At 35.5% G+C, this 21,896-nt stretch overlaps 1 protein-coding gene across 1 annotated transcript in view; it reads left to right on the plus strand.

The window, feature by feature from the left end:
• Positions 1-17,400, plus strand: part of LOC132158148 (chloride channel protein 1-like) — a 34,486-nt gene extending 17,086 nt beyond the window's left edge. Inside the window, exons 7-23 of the mRNA XM_059567444.1 lie at positions 180-258; positions 2,654-2,779; positions 5,025-5,109; positions 5,647-5,748; positions 5,901-5,985; positions 6,430-6,585; positions 6,679-6,748; positions 9,809-9,919; positions 10,060-10,273; positions 10,492-10,625; positions 11,611-11,792; positions 11,992-12,073; positions 12,317-12,396; positions 13,739-13,783; positions 13,923-14,027; positions 15,082-15,168; positions 15,267-17,400. Of these exons, the coding sequence (XP_059423427.1) occupies positions 180-258; positions 2,654-2,779; positions 5,025-5,109; positions 5,647-5,748; positions 5,901-5,985; positions 6,430-6,585; positions 6,679-6,748; positions 9,809-9,919; positions 10,060-10,273; positions 10,492-10,625; positions 11,611-11,792; positions 11,992-12,073; positions 12,317-12,396; positions 13,739-13,783; positions 13,923-14,027; positions 15,082-15,168; positions 15,267-15,641 (2,118 nt within the window). The 3' untranslated portion in view covers positions 15,642-17,400. The remainder of the gene's footprint in view (positions 1-179; positions 259-2,653; positions 2,780-5,024; positions 5,110-5,646; positions 5,749-5,900; positions 5,986-6,429; positions 6,586-6,678; positions 6,749-9,808; positions 9,920-10,059; positions 10,274-10,491; positions 10,626-11,610; positions 11,793-11,991; positions 12,074-12,316; positions 12,397-13,738; positions 13,784-13,922; positions 14,028-15,081; positions 15,169-15,266) is intronic.
• The last annotated feature ends 4,496 nt before the right edge of the window (positions 17,401-21,896 follow it).

A 21,896-nucleotide genomic window follows, 5' to 3' on the forward strand; every position in this document is an offset into this window, starting at 1 on the left:
CTAATTGCATATTACTCTCCTCTCATTCCCTTTATTCTCTTTTTATCCCCGTCTCATTGTCTCTCCCCAACACCTCATTATTTTTGTCTGTCTGTATTAATAGTGATGGTATTTTTTGGCATGTGTCTTGGATGTGTGTTTCCTGATGCTGTTTTTTTAACCCCACCCAAATTACCCAGAATAGTGCCCATGTTCAGGATCTGCTGGTGTGTGCCTGTGCGGTAGGAGTGGCCACCTGTTTCGCTGCCCCAGTGGGAGGCAAGTCACACCCACTTTTACCCAGCATGCATTGCTTTGTATTATGTATATGCACTCTATATTAGTTTAAAACATGATGTTCATCCCTCTCATACCCTTTCTCTTTTTTAATGGGTGTTTATGCTTAGTTGGTATGTGTGTAAAGCTTTGGTTTGGCTTTCTTTGCCACAATGAAAGAATCCACACAATCGTGTATTGACATAATCCTTTTGTTTTTCCTTTGCTTTTTATCCATCATTCCCTTTATTTCTCCTTCCATTTGGCTGTACTCTTTCTTATTTTTCTTTCATGTTTACTTCTCTCTCGCTCCCACGCAATGTACCCACTGACATTCCTAATCTATTCCTCTTTTTACATCCCTTCATCTCCTTCCCCTCGAACACTCTCATTCTTCTTTTCTGCCTTTACCTCAAACTCCCTCTCTCACTTTCTCTCTCTTCTTGTCTCGGTGTCAGTAGAACCCCTATGGTTACACAGACATACTGACAGTAGGATGTGCTGTTGGGGTGGGCTGCTGTTTTGGGACTCCCCTTGGAGGTAAAAATCTCCCCTTCTTTCTATCCTCATTGTTTTCACTTCCTCTTCGTTCTTTTTCAGCTTGATGCCTGCTGAATAATTAAGCTAATCAACACTTCACAATTAAAAGCACCCGTGTGTTATAAATTCATATGCTGTGCATGTTTTATGTTTCTTAAAGAGTGTGTATATTCAGAGGATTGCTTGATAAAGAGTGTGCCAGTACATTTTAAGTACTTTTAAAAGTTTTTGTGTGTGAAGCTTTCATAACTCTCTCATTAAGTATTTTTTAACCCACAACAACACTGACCAAGCAAATAAATATAGCATTTCTCCCACTCTCTCCTATACAAATGCACACACATAAAGTAAAGACTCACATGTGCACACACGGAAACATACACGTGCACAGAAACATGTTGTCAGTGCTGCTCAGATTATTTTATAAGTAAAACTCAATTTAAAAGCTGAGTGCCATTTCTCACAAGCAAGGTAATACAGCGCAGTTCTTGAATCAGGTAAACTTACAGTTTCACTGTTAGTATAGACGCTGATGAGAACACTGTAGAGAGATGCAGAGACTCATGATTCATGCACGTTTAATCTCTCTCTTTCTCTTTTCCTCTCTCTGTCTAATAACTTTATTATTAACTGCATTAGTCTGCTATTAATGGCTGAAACCTCCTTACTAGATCTAAATGATGTTTTGTAATTAGCAATGGAGGTATTGGATGAGATGCGCAAGAAATTAATCCTACTCACAAGAGCGTTTTAAGGACAAAAACCTTATGAATTTCTTTTAATACCTGAACAATATTTGTGGTGTGTTAACCACAGTATATGAATAATTATTCTGTTCCATTTAATCATTAGAAAATAATGCAGACCCTCAAGCCACATTACCGCCTTGGGTGTGCATTATTTTCTAATAATTCAACAGCCCGTCATCAATTTTTCCTTAGATAATGTTATCACTTTTTTAGTGTGCACTTTTTTGGCAGCCGTTCCAGAAGTGTTTTTTTGTTTTATATTTGCTTATCTAATTTCTCTACAGAATCATGGGCAGCGTTGTTTTTCACCAGGAATAACAACATTAAACACAATTACGTAAGAAATAAGTTGAAATAGTGATAGCTTCAACAAAAGTATTAATGTCTTCATAATTCAAAGTAGGTCTGCCTTTAAAGGTTTATAAATGATCAGATTACAATTTATTTTAAGGTCCAATTCTCATCATTAACCAACCGTTAACGATGACTTTTGCCTCAATACATTTCTATTTTGATGCTTATTAATAGTTAGTAAGGTAGTTGTATTGGGTAGGATTAGGATAAGGGATGAAAAATGGTGGTGGTGGTGCAGAATATGTGCGTTGTAAGTACTAATAAACAGACAATATGTTATGAATAGGCATGCTAATAAGCAAGTAGTTAATAGTGAGAACTGTTCCCTATACTAAAGTGTTAACCAATTAACCTATGGAGAAAATGAATGGTACTTTTACTCACGGAACCCAAATGTATTGCATACTTTTACTTTGGTGGTTTGTTTGTGCATACTGACCAGCCAGACACAGCAACACTGTCTCAAACAATACAGTGAGTTTTGGGCAGGGCTAACTGTTTGATTGACCAATGGCAGATGTGTTTGGGGAAATCTGTTTGAAAACAGTCATTACTTTAGCAGTATTTTTAATGTTTTTCTAATTTTTTATTAATCAAACTATTTATCAATTGATAATTTGAACTATTATTATTTGTTTTTGTTAATACTATTCACCTCTCTTGCACTCTAGTGTTCTCTCTCTAAATTGCTTTCTCTGCTGTTATTTACCTTTCTTTTTTTATCTATTTTTACTCATGCTCTCTTTATCTCTCAGGTGTGTTGTTCAGTATTGAGGTCACGTCAACATATTTTGCAGTAAGGAATTACTGGAGAGGATATTTCGCTGCCACATTCAGTGCCTTCATATTCCGAGTACTGTCAGTGTGGAACAAAGATTCTGGTGAGAAGCATACGCACAAACATATATGATAAATGAATAATAAATTAATTTAATGCTGTATGTCAAGCTGTCCACTGCTTACTGAGCAGTTTAAATGAAATGCATTCTACAACATTTATTTCCAGCCTGTTTTGATCATCCAAGCAATGTTATAAAGTGCTGATGTACAGTCCAAAAGCACTGAGACCTTTCACAGATTCTGTCAGGTCTGGTTGTGTATTTGCATGTTTCAGACAGACATTCAGTGGTTGGGATTTTTCAGTGGCTTCTTTTTATTGGTCGACCGATATATCGCCAAGGCCGATATATTGGCCGATATTTGGCATTTTTCATAAAACGGCAGCACCTGAGCTCACAGTGCTCATTTTCTCCCTCTTCTTTACTGTCATTGTTAACAGTTCTGTCTAATATGGATAGAAGTCTGTCTAATAATCAGACAAAGGAATTCAAATGTATACAAAAAGTATTATAATGATTGATTTTATAATATTAGTAATAGAAAGGCAAATATTATAATACTTTCTCGTTTGCTGTCAGCATTAAGCAAATATGCATTTATATCATTTCAATAAATCTTTGAATGACTAATGAATATTTAATTTCACATAACTTGCAAACTTTGTTGAATCCAGCTGTGAGATCTTGTGAAGTATGTATGTGTATCCATCATGATGGCGTGTTCTCTGTGTGACGGCGGTCAATGTGAATGCTATAAATTTTAAACTTGTGAATTCAAATCATGCTGCACTTTATGCATTCACCTACTGTCATATTCATGTCATCTCTGTGTGCTGTAAATAAAATGAGTGTTACCCTGGCTTTATTTGAAAAATATGATTCTCAATGCACATAAGTGCCCTGTTGATTAGTGTTTACCTCTTTTTTATTAAATATTTTATTTATTTGTGAAAAATACTTTAGTATAGTATTATAAAGTATAAGTTGTTTATTTTATATAATTATTTTAAAAAAAATTTTTAAATCCATTGTCACATGATTTCAAATTTCACCCTGGCATCGTGAAACTTTTAGATGATGTGAATGAAATTTCTTAATGTTTCACTTGATTATACATTTAGTCAGGAATTATAGTTTTTTTTATAAAAAAAATTTTTTTATATAAAAAAGTCTAACTAGTAAAAGTTATGTGAAAACATACAAGTAGATTAATAAAAAAAATGACTTATGTTTATGATCTTTTTCTGAGGTAATTCAAAGCTTTTTCCTCTCACCGCATCTTCCTGGGGTGAATTGTCTTATTCCTCTCAGTGCGAAGCGAACAGTATGATAAAAAAAACTTGATGAACGGTCTCGCTGCTTTGTTTTTTACAAGCCATGCGCTTCACGTTGTCTACTGTAACATCAATGGCGGGCTCAGTGCGTGGTCGTGGTCGCATTAGAGGTAATGAAGTTAGACGTGAAAGACGGGACATTGCGTTGTTTTCACATAGATTACTTTATCACAGAATACTTGTTTTCGATAAGAAAAAAGTATACATGTCAAGCTTTCCATAGATACATCTCTCTTTAATGACGCAATTCTAAATGAAGATCATGCAGACCAAGGCGGTATACAGCACACCCTGTTTTTTTTTTTTATTTTGTAAATGCACAACATTTTGTTGTTATTATGTGTGAATACAAATAAAAGTAGACCCTTTACAGATTCGATTGATGTATTGCTCTTATCTGTACGATCAAAACTGAAAGTGTAATTGAAGTTATTTTCTGTGTTATAAGGAGAAAATGCCAAAAAACGCATATTTGAGTTTGTCGACCCCAGAGGGTTAAATATGAATTAAAAATATATATAAATTTATATCTGCCTTATATCAGCTATCGTCCCCCATGCTTTCCAAGATATTGGCATCGGCTGTCAAAAACAACTATATCGGTCGACCCCTAGTTATTTTGCAGGTTATATTGTTACAGCAGTTGATGAGTGAGTCACTGAATTATTCACTTTAATATTTAATTCCATATAATTGTGTTTCAGTAAACAGACATCATTATTGGTTTGAATTCACGCAAAATTTCATCATGCTTTATCTTCATGTGTAACTATATCATTGGGGGGAAAATAGGCAAAGTGTCAGTATTGCATCTACTTAATATTAACAATATTTATTGAACTGTTGTATAAAAGCAATATTACACATGTATAGTTTTTTGTAGTTGTAAATATCAGCACTGATATTCAGAACAACAGTGATTTTGCTTAAAATACTAAAACTTTTTTCCACAGTTACGATAACAGCGCTGTTTCGTACAAACTTTCGAATGGATTTCCCTTTTGACCTTCAGGAACTGCCAGCTTTTGCAATAATCGGGTGTGTGGGTTAGTGTGTATCTATGTATATGCATGTACCGTATTTTTCGGACTATAAGTCGCACCTGAGTATAAGTCGCATCAGTCCAAATATACGTCATGACGAGGAAAAAAACATATATAAGTCGCACCGGACTATAAGTCGAATTTATTTAGAACAAAGAACCAAGAGAAAACATTACCGTCTACAGCCGCGAGAGTGCACTATATGCTGCTTATTGTAGAATACAAGAGCACTGTGCAGCATCTCTGGCAGCATAGAGCGCCCTCTCCCGGCTGTAGACGGTAATGTTTTCTGTTAGTTAATTTCTCTTGGTTCATATCAAATTAATTTTGATAAGTCGCACCCGACTATATGTCGCAGGACCAGCCAAACTATGAAAAAAAGTGTGACTTATAGTCCGGAAAATACGGTACAGTATGTGTAGTTATTAATTAGGTATATGTGAATCTAAATGATTGTTGAATATAAAGTTATCTTTAAATAGATGTCACAATTTTTGATCTCTAGGTGATGTTTCTAAATGTGTGTTTGCAGGATCTCATGTGGGTTTCTAGGGGCATTCTTTGTCTATCTAAACAGACAAGTTGTTCTGATCATGAGGAGACCAACGGCACTTACAAGATTTCTCACAAAACAGCAAGTCACCATTTACACAAACTAATTTTACAAACCAGTTTTAACTTAAAGAAAATGTACTATTATTTCTCTTGTATTGCATATGAAATATTATGATAATACACCATTACTGTGGTAATTATATCTGTGCTATCTGTGTTTGTTTTTTGTAGCCGGTTGATTTACCCTGGTGCAGTAACACTAATTATAGCCTCCTTCACATTTCCTCCGGGCTTCGGCCAGTTCATGGCTGGAGAGGTGTGTATTTACTTGGATATACTGCACACATTCATACTCAAACATGTGTTTTGTTTGCAAGAACCAAATATTAAAAACAACCTTTGAACATGCACTGAATTATTTAGTTTTTATTCATCTGATATGCATATTTATCATATTACTGATATTTCTAGAGATTGGTTTTCATTTTTTTGTGTAAAAAATGTAACCTTTAAATTGTGAGATTACCTACGTACGAGTTCCTACACCATTCCATAAGAGAAGGGATTTCACATTCAGAATATGGATCCTTCATTGTAACAAAACGTAGCCTAGATTAGCTAGTTTATTTAACCATAAAACTGTCATTAAAGAGCTGCTTGAGACTCACCAGGCAGCTGCTGTTTCCCTTCACTGCTGCATCGTGAATGTGTCTTTTGGAAGTCTTTTATATGTGGAGTCTGTTTCTCTTTTATCACGCAGCTGATGCCCAGAGAGTGCATTAATTCACTGTTTGATAACTTCACATGGACAAAGATCTGGGGTTCACCAGCTCCACCTGGATTGGGTCTCTCTGCTGCCTGGCTCCACCCACAAGTCAGCGTCTTTGTCATCCTTCTCCTCTTCTTCATCATGAAGGTGCTCATTTGTTGAAGAAATATTTCTGTAGCCAAATTCCATCATGTATGCTGTCTAAATGTCCATTTCTTTTTTGTCTCCCTGCACTTATAGTTCTGGATGTCTGCAGTTTCTACTACAATGCCGGTCCCTTCTGGAGCCTTCATGCCTGTTTTTATATTGGGTCAGTCATTCTATTTTATTAGCATATCATATAATTTTCTTAGACCTAGCAATCAATTTTGGATATTATATTGGAATTATCATTTTGTTTATATCTCAGTGTTCATAAGTCATGATATAACTTAAAACATTATATTTAATACAAATATTAAGTGGGTATGGCTAGTATAGTATTAATCTTGTGAAGCCTGACTTGTATAATATTAGTCAGAAAAAAAAAATATATATATATATATATATTAAATGGAACAGTTAAATTAGTTTTTTTTAATGTAAAAAAGAGCATATTTTTGTACTTTCATGTCTCATATAGCTTAATAGAGCAGTGTAATGAAGGAAGGTGTGACAACAAAGTGGGGATCCATGTGTAGGCTTTATTCCATAGAGTGTAGTCAGAACAGGCAGGGTTAAACACCAGCAATCAAACACATCCAGGGCAAAGGCAAAAGAGTAATCCACAAGTCACACAATGGTCAGGGCAGGCTGCAAACATTCATAAACAAGGAAACAGTCCAGGGATCAAAACACAAAGACAAGGAAACAGGGAAAATAGAAACAGTGAAACTAGGAAACATGTAAGAGCTAATCAACATTCACTCACCAGTGAAGAAAGAGTATGTGTGTGCTATTCTTATAGTCCTACTAATATGAAGCAGCTGTGAACTGGTAATGAATGCTGATGAGTCCGCGCAAAGGATTATGGGAAATGGAGTCCTGAGTGAATATCATGGTACAGGATAGAGTGCCCTCCCACTAAGGAGTGGCTTCCAGATGATCTTCAACAGCCCAGAGTCCCGGAGAGAGGTAGTGCAGAAGCGGAACAGGGGGAGGGATGGAGGGCCAGATCCATGAGGAAGGGGAGGAACAGGAGACTGAGGCAGAGCCGGCGTAACAGAAAGCCAAGGCGGAGCAGACAAAGACCACCAAGGCAGAGCAGACGGAGCTGGAGTGGTTCTGCAGTGGTAGCAACTGGAGCTTCAATGGATACAGAGAGTTCAGAGACAACACTTGCAGCCATAACAGAGGGGTCAGGAAACAGGTAGAGTTCAAACATAGTGTGCGAGGTAGGAACAGAGAAGACCGGAAACACCATGAGCTTGGGAAAGTGTGCTACTACTGTCAGAGAAGGTTCTACGACAGAAGTTGCCACCTCAGAGGGAACAGGATCAGACTCTGGGACAGATTCAAGGGTTGGAGTGAACTCTGGGACAGACTTGTAAGTTGGAGCCGACTCTGGATCAGACTATTAGACTGGGGTGAACTCGGGAGCGAACCCATGGACAGGAGTGAGCTTTGGAGCAAACTCGAGGGCTGGAGGAAGCTTGGAAATGGATTTAGAGAATCCAGCAAATTCTGGAACAGACTGTAGCACTAGAGTGGACTCGGGAGCAGATTCAGGAACTAAAGCCATCTTTGTGCTGTTTACTCAGGAGCTGAAGACCCCACTAGACTAAAGTCAGGGGCTGGAATGAACACTAAGCTTTGTTTCGAGGCTGAAGCAGTCACAAGACACAAGATCAGGGGAGGAAATAAACATTGGGCAGTGGTGATGGACTGAAATCATCTATGAGCTAGACTCGGGAACAGAAGCCCTCTCTCGACCAGACTTGGGGCAAGACTCAGAAATGGCTTCCATAACAAGACAAGGCTCTGGAACGGCGGCCATGATGGGATGAGAAATCTTATGAAAAGTCTCTGGGTTGGCAGATAAAAAAGTCCTTAAATGAAATCTCATCATGTAATGACACAGTACGAGAACTCAAAGAATATCCTTTTGCCAGAGGTGAAGAAGCTGATTGATTGGGTCCATGATTGGCCTGGAGTGCTCAAACAGCCGCTGGATCCAGGTGTGGCTGGTGATTCTGTAATGAAGGGAGGTGTAACAACAAAGTGGGGATCCATGTGCAGGCTTTATTCCATAGAGCTTAGTCAAAACAGGCAGTGTCAAACATCAGGAAACACACATCCAGGGCAAATGCAAAAGAGTAATCCACAATTCAGGCAATGGTCAGGGCAGGCAGCAAACAATCATAAACAAGGAAAAAGTCCAGGGATCAAAACATGAAGGCAAGGAAGTAGGGAAACTAGAAACATGGAAACTAGGAAAACATGGAAGAGCTAATCAACATTCAATCCCAAGCGAAGAGTGTGTGTGTGCGCTGTTCTTATAGTCCTACTAATATGAGGCAGCTGTGAACTGGTGATTAGTGCTGATGAGTTTGGGCAAATGATTATGGGAAATGGAGTCCTAAGTGAATGGCAAGGTACTGGATGGAATGCCCTTTAGAGGAGCTCATGGGCTCTCCAGCTGGTGATCATGACAAGTAGAATATGGTGCTCATGCTTACAGAAAAAAATACATAAAATAAAATTATTCAGAGGACCAAAAATATGCACTTTAGTTCAATTGCTGATATTTATTTGGCCAAAGTAAAATTGTAAATTGTAATGAAAATCAGATTTTTCATTGATAGCAGTAGATTTGTAAGATGATATTTAAATGCTTAGTTTTATAATTAAAGCTCTGGAGTTTTTTTATTTTATTTTTTTTATTGTGGGGGCAAAACATATAAATTAGTAAAATACAACATTGAGGGAGATATGTAAAAATAAAAATTCCTCAAAAGCCAGATGTATCATATTCAATACTCACATTTTAAAACTCTTTTTCAAAAAATTATGTATGGAAGTAGCTTAAGTCCAGTAAGTGTTTTTCATGAAATAGTAGTAACAATATAAAAGGTGTTCTTGCATTTACTCCATTAAAATTTGTAAAGATTTCAGATTAAAAAGACGTGTACTATGTGGACGTTTTTAGAATTAGCTTTACTAAATGCTTTGGTTTCTCAAACGTATAAACTATCAATCAGATGACAGAAGGCAACAGATTTTTCAGCAAAGTTTTGATCATGTTAATAGTTCAGAGGCCTTAGATTAGAAATTTGCATAGCAAATATGATACCATAGGCTTTGCAGGGTAAAAATATCTACATGATGAGATTCATACATTATTTTTAATTGTAATGTGACTGAGATAATATGATAGTGTTTCAACAAGCAGGAGCAGCATTCGGCCGTTTGGTGGGTGAGATCATGGCCACGCTGTTTCCGAACGGAATTCTGTTTGATGGGATTGTGTACCAAATCCTGCCTGGAGGCTATGCAGTGATAGGTCTGCAAATATTCCCCTTCCAGCTAGTCCTACACCCCTAAAATCCATTTTTACTCTTCAAGTAGCAGATTTATTCTTCTCGTATACTTTCTCTTTCAAATTTTCTGCATCTTACCATTTGCTTCTCCCTGTGTGTGTAGGGGCAGCTGCAATGACAGGAGCCGTCACACACACAGTTTCAACAGCAGTCATTTGTTTTGAACTGACGGGTCAAATCTCGCACATCCTGCCCATGATGGTGGCCGTGATTCTCGCCAACATGGTGGCACAGGGTCTACAGCCTTCTCTTTATGACTCCATTATTCAGGTCAAAAAGCTGCCCTATCTTCCAGAGCTCAGCTTTGGCCACATCAGGTACCACTACCAGATCTCTAAAGGCTGGTGTATTTTTAGACGTGATATTGCATCTGAATATATGATAGCATCTTTGACCTCTTTTCCCTTCAAACAATATAATGTTTTAGAGTTTTATTTGATGGTTCTGTCCCACAGAAGGGAAATGAAAGAATTCACAGAAACTGTCTTGGTCTTTTGACATAAAATATCCGTCTCTCTTTTTCTCTGCATGGCAGTAAATATAATATCTTTGTGGAGGACATCATGGTGAAGAAAATAAAGTTTCTGTCACCTCAGTCCACTTACAGAGAGCTGAAAGATCTCCTGGAGTCCATGTCTCTCAAAACCATCCCTCTCGTCGACTCCAAAGGTCTGTGTTGGGGAACAAACCACTTTGTATTCATATTGCAGATTATATTTCCTATTGAAAAGGCCAGTTAAAACCAGCGTAAATAATTTAAGAGAAATTAACACAATTATGAGAAAAGTCACAAATCTGAGATACTGCAAGATATAGTATACAAGCCTATTTTCACCAGGATTTTTTTTTAATAATTGTGAGATGATGAAGAATAACACATCATGACATTATCAGAAATAGTTGCAAATGTGAGGGGGGGGGGGAAATCACAATTGTGAAAAAATATATAAAATCACGATATATAAACAGTCGCAATTGTTAGATGTAATGTCACAGTAACACTTTAGAGAAATTTCCCTGAATAAACTCCTAATTACTGCTTTTTCATAGTACGTTACAGTAGTTGTTATAGTAGTCATGTTCAGGTATTGGGTGGGGTTACGGGATCTAGAATATGGATATGTGTTAATATGTGTTTTATAAGTTCTAATAAAAATCCAATATGCTAGTAATACGTGTGAATAGTGTTCCCTAATCTAAAGTGTTACCAAAGTCACACTGTGAGAAATAAAAATGCAATTACGGGAACAAAGTTTGCAAGTATGATATGTAAATTTACAGTGACTTTTTTCCTCTGAGGCAGAAACAGCACCATAGCCACACTGTTCAACAGTGAAATTAATTTGGTTAAACTAGTCTGCCAGTATGGTCTTTCTGATGAAACTGGTTGACCAGGCATGTCTTGCTGGTTAAAGGTGGTTCAAAAGCTAGTTAATGTATGCATTTACATTTACAGTTATTCATTTAGCAGACGCTTTTATCCAAAGCGACATACAGATGAGGACAGTGGAAGCAATCAAAAACAACAAAAAGAGCAATGATATATAAGTGCTATAACAAGTCTCAGTTAGGTTAACACAGTACACCTATGCTGATGATGACCAACTAAGTTGGTATTTATAAATAATTGAGAAAAAGTCAATTATTTCCCCAGAGTCAATGATTCTATTGGGCTCCATTGAGAGATGTGAACTTCAGGCCGCCTTGGATTGGTCCCTCTCAGCTGAGAGGCGGGTTTATATCCGAGGTGAGGGCGTGACCAGCCCTGGGTCAAAGGTCAACTGGGAGTCCTTCGCCTTTGTGGATGAGGAGGTTGGAGAGGAGAATGGAGACAAGGTGGGAGGAGCTCCAAAAGTGTGCTCTCACACTGTTGTTCCCAGAAAAACCCTAGAGAACTTTTTTTTTTCTTATCTTTTTTTTTTGCTCAGAGGTTGATGTTAAGTTGTCTGAACTTACATCAGTAAGCAGAGCTTTATGCCAAATAAATGTTCTTTTCTGAAAATCTAAACTTACACTGTAACCAAAATGATTACAGGGTAACACAGTCTCTGAAGAGTGTAACGGCCCACTGGGGTCCACCAAAACCACAGACATCTCCACAAATCACTCCACACCTGGTGAGTTTGTGTTTATTGTTACCTGGCAACAAGTTCTAAAATGTTCTTGCTGATCAGTATCCAACTCTACATCAGTTCAACAATTCAACATACAGACCTTGTGTTAGAAATCAAGCTCATTTCTACCAGCTACATAAATGTTTACCAGAAGAGGTTTGTGATATCAAGACTTAAATAGTCTTACTTAAATCTTTAGTCTTTTAAATAGTCACAATTAAATAGTGACCAGTGTTATTTATGTAGCAGGTGCCCTACAGTCTGTGAGGAGGACTCTTCGTCGTCTTTTCTCCTCATCTTCCTCATCAGGGCAGACTGAGCTGGAGGTGTGTCTCTTTGCATTGTTGTCACTTACAAGGACAGTACAACTGGCTGAAGACTTGAGCAGAGTTAACATGAGTACACAAGTTTAAAGCAGGAAATCATCTCTACGTGCTGTTAATTATCTCAGACGATACTTATATCTTTAATTTTGTAAAATATCTTTTATTTTATTTTAAAGTTATGTGCCTTACTCTACAGACCTCTATTGTAAATATTTTATAAATTATTGTCCATGGTATTTGACAGCATACGGATCCTGAGAAGCCTGAGAGTGCACACAATTTCTTTTTATCTATTACTTTTTACTCCCAAAGTAATAAACCAGCAAACAAAAAAGGGAAAAATACAATATGTATCTGCTCAGCCAATTATATAGTATAACATTTAATTGATGTCATAATCATGATTGGTAAACACAATTAATTGCTTTTAACTTTTGTTTCTGTTCTATGGAAAAGGATTAGGGCCTTTTAATAATAATAAAATATAAAACCATCTCGGTTAAATTTCAATAGTGAGGGCTTTGTTGTCCCAATAAAATAATTGTTATTAAAATCTGTGTTATTATTGCATCCTGTTAATGTACAACAAAACTGAGGTGCAAATAGTATCTACCACTATTTATAAGTATAAATAGCATCTAATTAGCTACTATTTACACTTATTGCAAAGATCTGCTACTTTTACATAACGTAAATAGAATGGCTAGTTTCTCTTTGTGTAAATAGCACGTATCTAAAATGCTGCTGTTGTCACTTAGTGTAAATAGTACATATAACTATTTTCACTGTAAATAGCATCTGGCAGGGTGCCCAAAGTCCGCCTTTCGAGCCAAATGCGGACCATGGATGAAGATCAAATGGCCTGCAACTTGTCTATTGAAATTTAGTCTTTTTCTCAAAACATAACAACTTTATTCTGGAAATGTAATGAGTTTAATCTAAATTTAACATTTAATGACTAATCTCGAGATGGTTTTATTTTATTTTTTTTATTATTGCTTGGCCCTAATCCTTTTCCGTACTGTTCTTCCATGTAAAACATTTCTTTAACTATTTCTGTTTTAATGTTGTAGCTTGTATATTTTTTTACTTTGAATAGAAAGAAATCACACATTTTTATATTTTTGCATTTTAAAATCCAGTTGTGACTTTTGTCCTGTCACTTTCCAAAATGCTCAGCTCACACCAGCAGGTGGCATTAAACATGCTGTGTAGGGCATTTGGAGTCACTAAACAAGTTGCAAAATCTAAGGGGTTATTTTTAGTGAATTATTATGTTATCCTTCAAACATTCATGTACTACTTCTGACCCTCCATCTACCTCTCATTCCTCTCTCCGTAGAGCCCTGCAGCTCCTCCTGTAGTTGATAACATGACTCCTGAAGAGGTACGGTGATGAATTGATTTATTTCCACTGCAGTTCAGACAGACGGCACAATTAGCACATCAGTGACAAAGCTGTCTGTGAGCCGTCAATCACTCGCAGTGACATCCTGACCCTGATTATGTTGTATTGGGGTGTTCAGATCAAAGCCTGGGAAGAGGAAGAGCTGGATAAGCCCATTGACATTGATCAGATCCGTGTTGACCCCTCACCTTTTCAGCTGGTGGAGAGAACATCTTTGCATAAGGTAATCCACAATCCGATTGTGATCGCATATGAAATACTGTGTATTATATTAAGGATTTATGTTTTGCCAAGTGAATCATGATTTAGACTTTTATCTGTATATAAATATCAGTCCAAAGCTCTCATTATTTCATGCCCTCAGGGAAATGTTTTTTTTTTCTTTGTGATAGAAACAACATCATTATATCCTGCATTCAGAAGTTTATATGTATGAACCACAAAACACACACACTAAAAATGTGTTTCATTTTATTAGATATTCAAAAAACAACACAAAAAAATAAACCAGAACCAAACAAAAAACTTTTAAACCAAAATTAAACCAATTTAAAAAGTTACTATATTTATATTTGCATTCAAATAATAATAATAAAGAAATTATGTAGATATAAAATACAGTTTTATTTAGATCTTTTATTTAATGTGTTGATTAATCTTATTAATTGTAAATTAATCACACATCAAATTTGGCAGATAAATTACTTTTTAAATTACTAAGTTTGGTGTTAAATGTGAAAAGCATCAAATTTTATTTGATTCAACAGAATTTATTATGCATAAATTTTTAAGCTGCAACAGATATGTATGTGTGTGTGTATATATATATATATGTGTGTGTGTGTGTGTGTGTGTGTGTGTGTGTATAAAGTAAAACTCTAAATAAGAAACTTAAACTGTCAGTAGGTGGCAGTAAATTTCTTAATGAGTAATTCATTGAGTCATTCATTCATTCCATTCATTCAAACAACCGATTCATTCAGGAATTAAATAAATGTCTCTCTTTATGAATGGGATATTGAATCATTGAATCACCTGATTCATTCAAGGTGCGGATTCTAAACTAAACACCAGAATATAAATATGTGAATATATAACTCATTGTATAAGTGCATTGTTTATCACTAATCATCTGTATGAAATGTCAGATAGGTCCAGAGTGGGGTATGTAGATTAAATGTGCCAATTAATTAAATTATCTTTATTATGTGTTAAACCGACAGCCCTAATATATACCCATACATGCATAAATATAATGTTTTTCATGTTTGTTTCAGACTCACACCCTGTTCTCTCTGCTGGGTCTCAGTCATGCGTATGTAACTAGTATTGGTAAACTGGTTGGGGTGGTCGCACTAAAAGAGGTAAAGATTGTCTGTCTACATGTATTTTTGCATTCTTCCTATCATATGCTCTAGTGTTAGAGTAATTAATTCTGCTCGTCTCTCTTTTTCACTCCCAGCTCCAGAAAGCAATCGAGGGTTCGACTCGTAGTGGTGTGCGACTGCGTCCTCCTCTGGCCAGTTTCAGAGACGCCAGACGCAAGGCCAAAAAGCCTTCGCGTTCCCCTTCCATCCCATCCTCTCCCACACGGGACAGAGAGCTGTGGAGCGAGAGTGTGAAAAGAGAAACTAAAGACAAGTCCGCTGATAGTTGTATCCAGACAGACGTCAAAGAGTGTGATATAGCCACAGGCAGCAGCAGCAGAAGTATCGCCAGCACCTCTCAGGAGCAACTACCTTCCCCTTCTTCTTCCACAGTCCCTCTCTCCTCTCGTCATTCTGTGCCTGAAGGAGAGGTGGATGCTGCTAGAGAGAGTGATGAGGAGCCTTTATAGGCCGATTGTTTGTCATTTTCTCAAATTCAGCCCTCCGGGGGGATGCAAACCAAATTATGGTGCCGACTTTGGGCCCAGCACAAGAGCTGCACCTTCAGACTTGATGATTGATTTTCTACTCTCGACTCTACAGGACTCTCTATACTCTTTCTTTCTAGAGGTTTTTTCACTTGTTGTCTATATATTTGTACATATGGACAGTCGGTCTGACACATCTCACTGAATGTCTTCTCCTTCTTTGCTAGTCGATCCCGTGTTTGTCTGCTGAACCTGATATTATATCTGTAAAAATGAAAGATTTGTTTCCTTAACAATTGATTTGTATTTGATCTGATCCTTGTCTTGGTATAACTGATATTTCTTTTTAATTGTATAGATGTGAAATTGAAAACAATATTTCAGGTTCAATACAAGTTTAACTCAGTTCAGTGCTAATGTTAGCTATAACTAAGATTATTTTAAATTATGTAAATTGAAATGAAGCTGAAACGATATATATATATTATTAGAAGTTTAAGTCAAATGAAGTTAAAGTTCTAGAAAGTTCTAGGTTACAGTTGTTGACATTAATGAACTAACAATGGAAAAATACTTCTAAAACATTTATTAATCTTAACGTTAATTGCCACATTTATTAATGCATTATTAAAATCTAAAGTTTTATCTTTTAATGTTATTTAATGTACCTGAGCTAACATAGGGTAACAATGAACAGTTGTATTTTAATTAACTAAAATAAACAAAGATTAATAAATATTGTAGCAAATGTGTTGCTCATTAGTTAATGCAAATATTATTAGCTAATGGAACCTTGATTAAAATTAAAACAAAAATGAAAAATAATTATAGCTATAATAAAAGCTATAAATGCTATTATAGTATGTACATAATACTAAAATAACACTGGCTAAATTGAAAACATTTGTTACAATATTGATTAGAACAACATCTGTCCTTTGTTTTCTTTAAATAAGCAAAAATCATTGTTAATCAATCTATTTTTTGGGAGGGGGTGTGGTTAAAAGTAAAAAAGTGAAGGTTTTAGTTTTATAAAAGCACTTACATTAATTCTTCTGTGAAAATGTGTGAATATTTTAATAAATACAACTGTAAAGCTGTTTAAATCATAATTGTTATCATCGTTTTAGGGTTTGTGTTTATAGAATTACATTGTCATGGTAACAAAGTCGTGAATTTGTATAATTTTAAACACAAAATGTTAGGAATTGATTTAATTCACACTAAAACCACCTTCACATTAATATTTTCTATATCTTGTAGCTATAATATTGAAACATTGTGTATTTGAACGTTCACTGTCATTGTGAGTGCCTCTGTAACCAAATCGTAAAAAAAAAAAAAAAGAAAAGTAAATTTATTTTTGTGCCACAAATAATTTAGTCACAATGTTGATTGATCTTGTGCTGAACCTGGTATATTCATCTAATCACTAGACATTCATTATGAAGCTGATTTGTTTACTACATAATTTAAGCTGCAAAGTCATTACTCTATCATTGAATTTTTGTTTAATTATTATAACTGATTCGTTTTTATTTGTTTTAATGGTCTGAATAGCATGCAGGCTTTTTTGCCACGTCTTAAAAATACACAGTGCGCAATAATGCTTTGTTTGCTTCATTTATTCATTTGTTCTTCATTATCTTGGGAAAAAATATAGGAATAGCAATATTCTTGAAGGTCAGGGAGGTGTTTTGTTCGTGCAGGAAAAAGAGATGGGAAATAGAGAGTCCGATGGAGGAAGAGGAAGAGCACATAGGAAGAACCCGCTCAAAACCTTCAGTAAAGCATGCATAGATATACGTATCACAGAGCACTTATTATATCACACCTCTTACAGCTCAGTCAGTCCCAAGTGAATTGATTTGTGCCTGTATAGCTTGCTAAATGTGTTGACTCCACGCAATTATAAACCAATTTTATCACAATAGTGTTTTTTTTTTTATCCAACGTATTACTTCTTCTGAATATGATTCTTCGACCAAGAGGAGACAGCACAGGGTTTGAGTAATAGACAGATAACATGGAACGAGAGAGGAGGAGAGAAAGACAAGTACACTAGTTTACAGAGAGAAGGAAAGAGGTAGAACAAAGGAGCGGTTACAGCATCATGCCAACAGAAAGTTTTGTAGTGAAAGATGGCAGTAGAATCGTACAAAGAAATCCATTTGAGATCAGTTCATCTGTAAACACAAGTGATAAACCACTACATCCAAGGAAATACATTTGGCTTTTTGTTATTTATTCATTTGGGTATTCCTTATCATACATAAAAAGCAATAAAAGAGAACATGACATCAATCCTTTGGTTGCAGTAGTATGACCTGGCTTTGTGATTGCCGTGTTACTTTGATTGGTTGATTATGTGATTAAAATCTTTGAGGCATTTTTCAGAAATGGAATCATTAAAATGTGGTAGTGGAATTACAGGCACAACAGAGTAAATAAAGAAGTTTGTGCTCTTGAATTAACAAAATCATTTAATATCACTCAGGTGACAAAGTGTGCATTCATAATTCCTTTATAATATCTTAAGAAGTACTAGAGTCAGAGCACTGGTGTCTGGTTTTCATGTTCCGATAGTAGGCTACAATGTACAAAACAATCGACTTAGCAACAAGATTAACACTGCAACAACTTTACAGTAAAACTCAGGACTTCTGAGGTTATTTTTAATTCAGTCGTTAACTGAAGCGCAAGATGGCACCAGTTGCGCTTTTTCTTAAATGAGAATGTGTTTGTGACGCGATAAAGATACACAAAAGTAGCACCGGTTCTAGTTATCTGCACAATGCCAAGTAAGGCGTAAAGTAATCATGAGATGAGTGGAAAAAATTCAAATACACACAAATCCATGGCCACGATTTTGCATTTCATCCCCCTCGTTTATGGTTAATAAACCATACTCCCAAAATTCTTAAATTCGTTGGTTTAACAAATCTTGCCTATTGATAAGCTAATACACCGTACCCACAAGTTCTCAATCTGTGCTCTGAGATTTATAAACCTTTTACATACATTAGGTTTTTGCGATCTGCAACCAAATTATCAAACTGTAACTTTTCTAACTTTTTTTTACAAAACATAGGCTACGTTTTCGCAATTCGTTGCCTTTGGGAAACCGTTCGGATTGCGAAAGTGACTTACAGGTGACTTCCTGGCCTCCATTTGACAAATATGAGCACAATAAATTCATTTAAAGTTAATAAACTTTAACAAGTAAGCAATGACTTTTGCGCTTACAAGTCAGAATTTTGTAAACGCGATAAGTGAATGCATTAATAATTATGCAGTCTTTTGAGCAAGTAGGCTACTTATTTTGAGTAGGCCTAATTAATTAGGCTACTTTGTGACCAATAAAAAAGTATGTTCTGTATAGTATGTGCGTACGACATTCATACATGATTGGTCATTATCACATGACCTAGCAGTGTAATTTGTGTCTTTACTGCCAATACGCTAGTTTAGGGGAGTATGCAATTTTGAATACAGGGAATATCTCAATGATTGACAGTTCGTTTATTAAGGTTACAATGGGTTAGTTTATTAAGACTAATTTATTATCATTGTATGCTTTAGACATATAAAACATCTTCGTTTGCACACATAATTAGCATACTAAACTCAGTAACGTAGGAAACTCATTGATATTATAATTTAATAGGGAGAAAAACAATATACGCTTATAGTTATATATGATATAGTTTTTGAATTGTATGGTGATGTAGGCTAAATCAACTTTTTTTTAAATAAAGTTTTCGGAAAGGAATTGTGCTGATTTCAGAAAAGCATACTACTGTGAAAGATAGAAGATACAGAAATTGTTATGTTTGACTATCATTTTGCTTCATGATAAAAAAAAAATACGAGGAAGATGAATGATCACATGTATATACACATTTCTATACATGTACACATGTCTATATTTCCACCAAACCAAAGTGATACCATTACAACCAAAGGTGCATTTATCTCAAAATAACAAAGAGATATCATACAGGCTGCAAAGTGAAATCCCTCCCCTATAATTCTAAAATAAATAAGTGGGCACATATTATTTCATGTGAGCAACCTTTGGAGTTCTGTATTCTTCACATAACATAAGATGTATATTATAATATTTTATGAAAGTGAATAAGTTATGTTTCAGTTATTATGGTAGGATTGCTACATGCAATGATGTAGACTCTGTTGTTATATATTGTTATATAAGCTTATAAAAAATATCATATTAAAACATTATTCCATACAAGATGTTCGGAAAGGAAAATGTGTCCTGATTTTTTTTTTTCAGTGACAAAAAGTACACAAATACTGTACACAAAAATCTGTCAGAGCCTCCTCAAGAGTCCAGACGTGAAGTAATATGTACCCCAACAAACACAGGAGGGAGTGCACACAATTCTGTTGAAAAATAAACATTCCCAACATTGGATAAACAATCAGTCAATAAATAAATTCATTCATGTCAATACACTTCATATAGCTATTAATGCTATTTCTTCTCACCGGCAAGTTTGTATTACACACAATCATCAAAGGTGAGCGTGTCCTCCAAAGAAACTCATAATAACCGTCTACACATTGTCCTTTTTTTTTTTTTATCCTTGGTAAATCATGCATGACATCACATTGCAGGATGATGTAGTTACTTCTGTTTCTGAGCCAGACGTCTGCTCCTACTTTGGGATGCATACGCTTCATGTCCGTTTATGAACAAATACCCAGTCAACACAAAGCTTGTAACATCATAGTTACTTAATAATTAGTGACCATGACAAACAGGAAGACGCCTGTGCAGTTCAGAAATTCCAAATGGCCTGAGTTGTTCAAGAGGTCACTTTCAACTCAAACCAAAGTTCATTTCCATTTTCAATCCATGGAGACATTTTTTCCTCGATATCTTGGTAAAGGATGTTTATAGTATTAGAATCCAGATCCTGTTCTATTCTCCCCTTATTATATAGTGAAAAGAACTGTAGGCAATGGAATACATATTTTGGAACAGAAATTATGACATGCTTTATTGTAAAAATAAAGTACTCATCAAGAACTAGTCCTGCAAATGTAACAACAAGTACATGTACGAGTCGCCAAAAGGACTGTTTGAGACAAAAATGTTTACTGTAGATTTGAGGTTATGAAGCATTGCCTTTCCATCTTTCTCCTCTCAATTGTCATTCATCATGAGTTCGATTAATCTAGATATTTCAAAACCATCCTTAAGCCAATGTTTGACTAAACCAGAGCAAAACCAAAAATGTCCTTGTGATTTAAAAAAAAATGCAAATATGTGATCAGAACTGAAGTTCAGTCTTTTTGTCTTATGAAAGAGTTCATTTTCAATCTAAAAGGCATCTTTCCTTCACCCAGCAACCAATGCAAGTGCAAAAATGTTTTTTCCCAAACGTTTCTCTCATTTAAGTAGCCAATCAAGTCACTAAACACAGATCTCACAGAGTCAGTCTCAGCTCAGCTCAGAGTACTGAGGTCCAGTGCAAATATCTATACAGTGCTGTATAGGACTCCAGAGTAAACTGACAAACATCATGCATGCCAAACCACACACAGAGAAGGAAGCACGCTATGTTACACTCCAGTATGAAATATATCTGTGTGTGCATGAAAAAGTTTGTATTACTACAAAAAAAGAATAATAATAATAATAATTAATTAAATAAAAATAAATAGAAATGGGCCCAGTTATGTGGAAAATGAAGTCTAAAAAAAAAAAAAATAAGTTGGGTGATTTAATAAATTAGATTTTTTCTCCGTTATTTCGTTTTTATTTTGCATGGAAGCACGGGAGAACATCACAGGTATGGGTGTATATATTTGTGCATGTACCATACCGTTCAAAAGTTTAGGGTCAGTAAGATTTGTGAAAGAAATTCATTCTTTTATTAAGCAAAGATGCAATTACTTGATCTAAAGTGACAGTTTCTACTTAAAGTATAAATGCTGTTGTTTTGAACTGTCTATTCATTAGATAATCCTGAAAAGAAATCTGTCACTGTTTCCACAAAGGTATTAAGCAGCACAACTGTTGTTTATTTTAAATTGATAATGATAAGATTTCTGAAGAATCATGTGACACTGAAGAAAGGAGTAATGGTTGTTGAAAATTCAGCATTGGCATCACAAGAATAAATTACAATTGAAAAATATATTCAAATAGAAAACCGTTTTTTACATTGTAATAGCATTACTGTTTTTTATTGCGTTTTTGTTTAA

The sequence above is a fragment of the Carassius carassius genome, chromosome 15, assembly GCF_963082965.1.
Source record: "Carassius carassius chromosome 15, fCarCar2.1, whole genome shotgun sequence".
Taxonomy (NCBI): domain Eukaryota; kingdom Metazoa; phylum Chordata; class Actinopteri; order Cypriniformes; family Cyprinidae; genus Carassius; species Carassius carassius.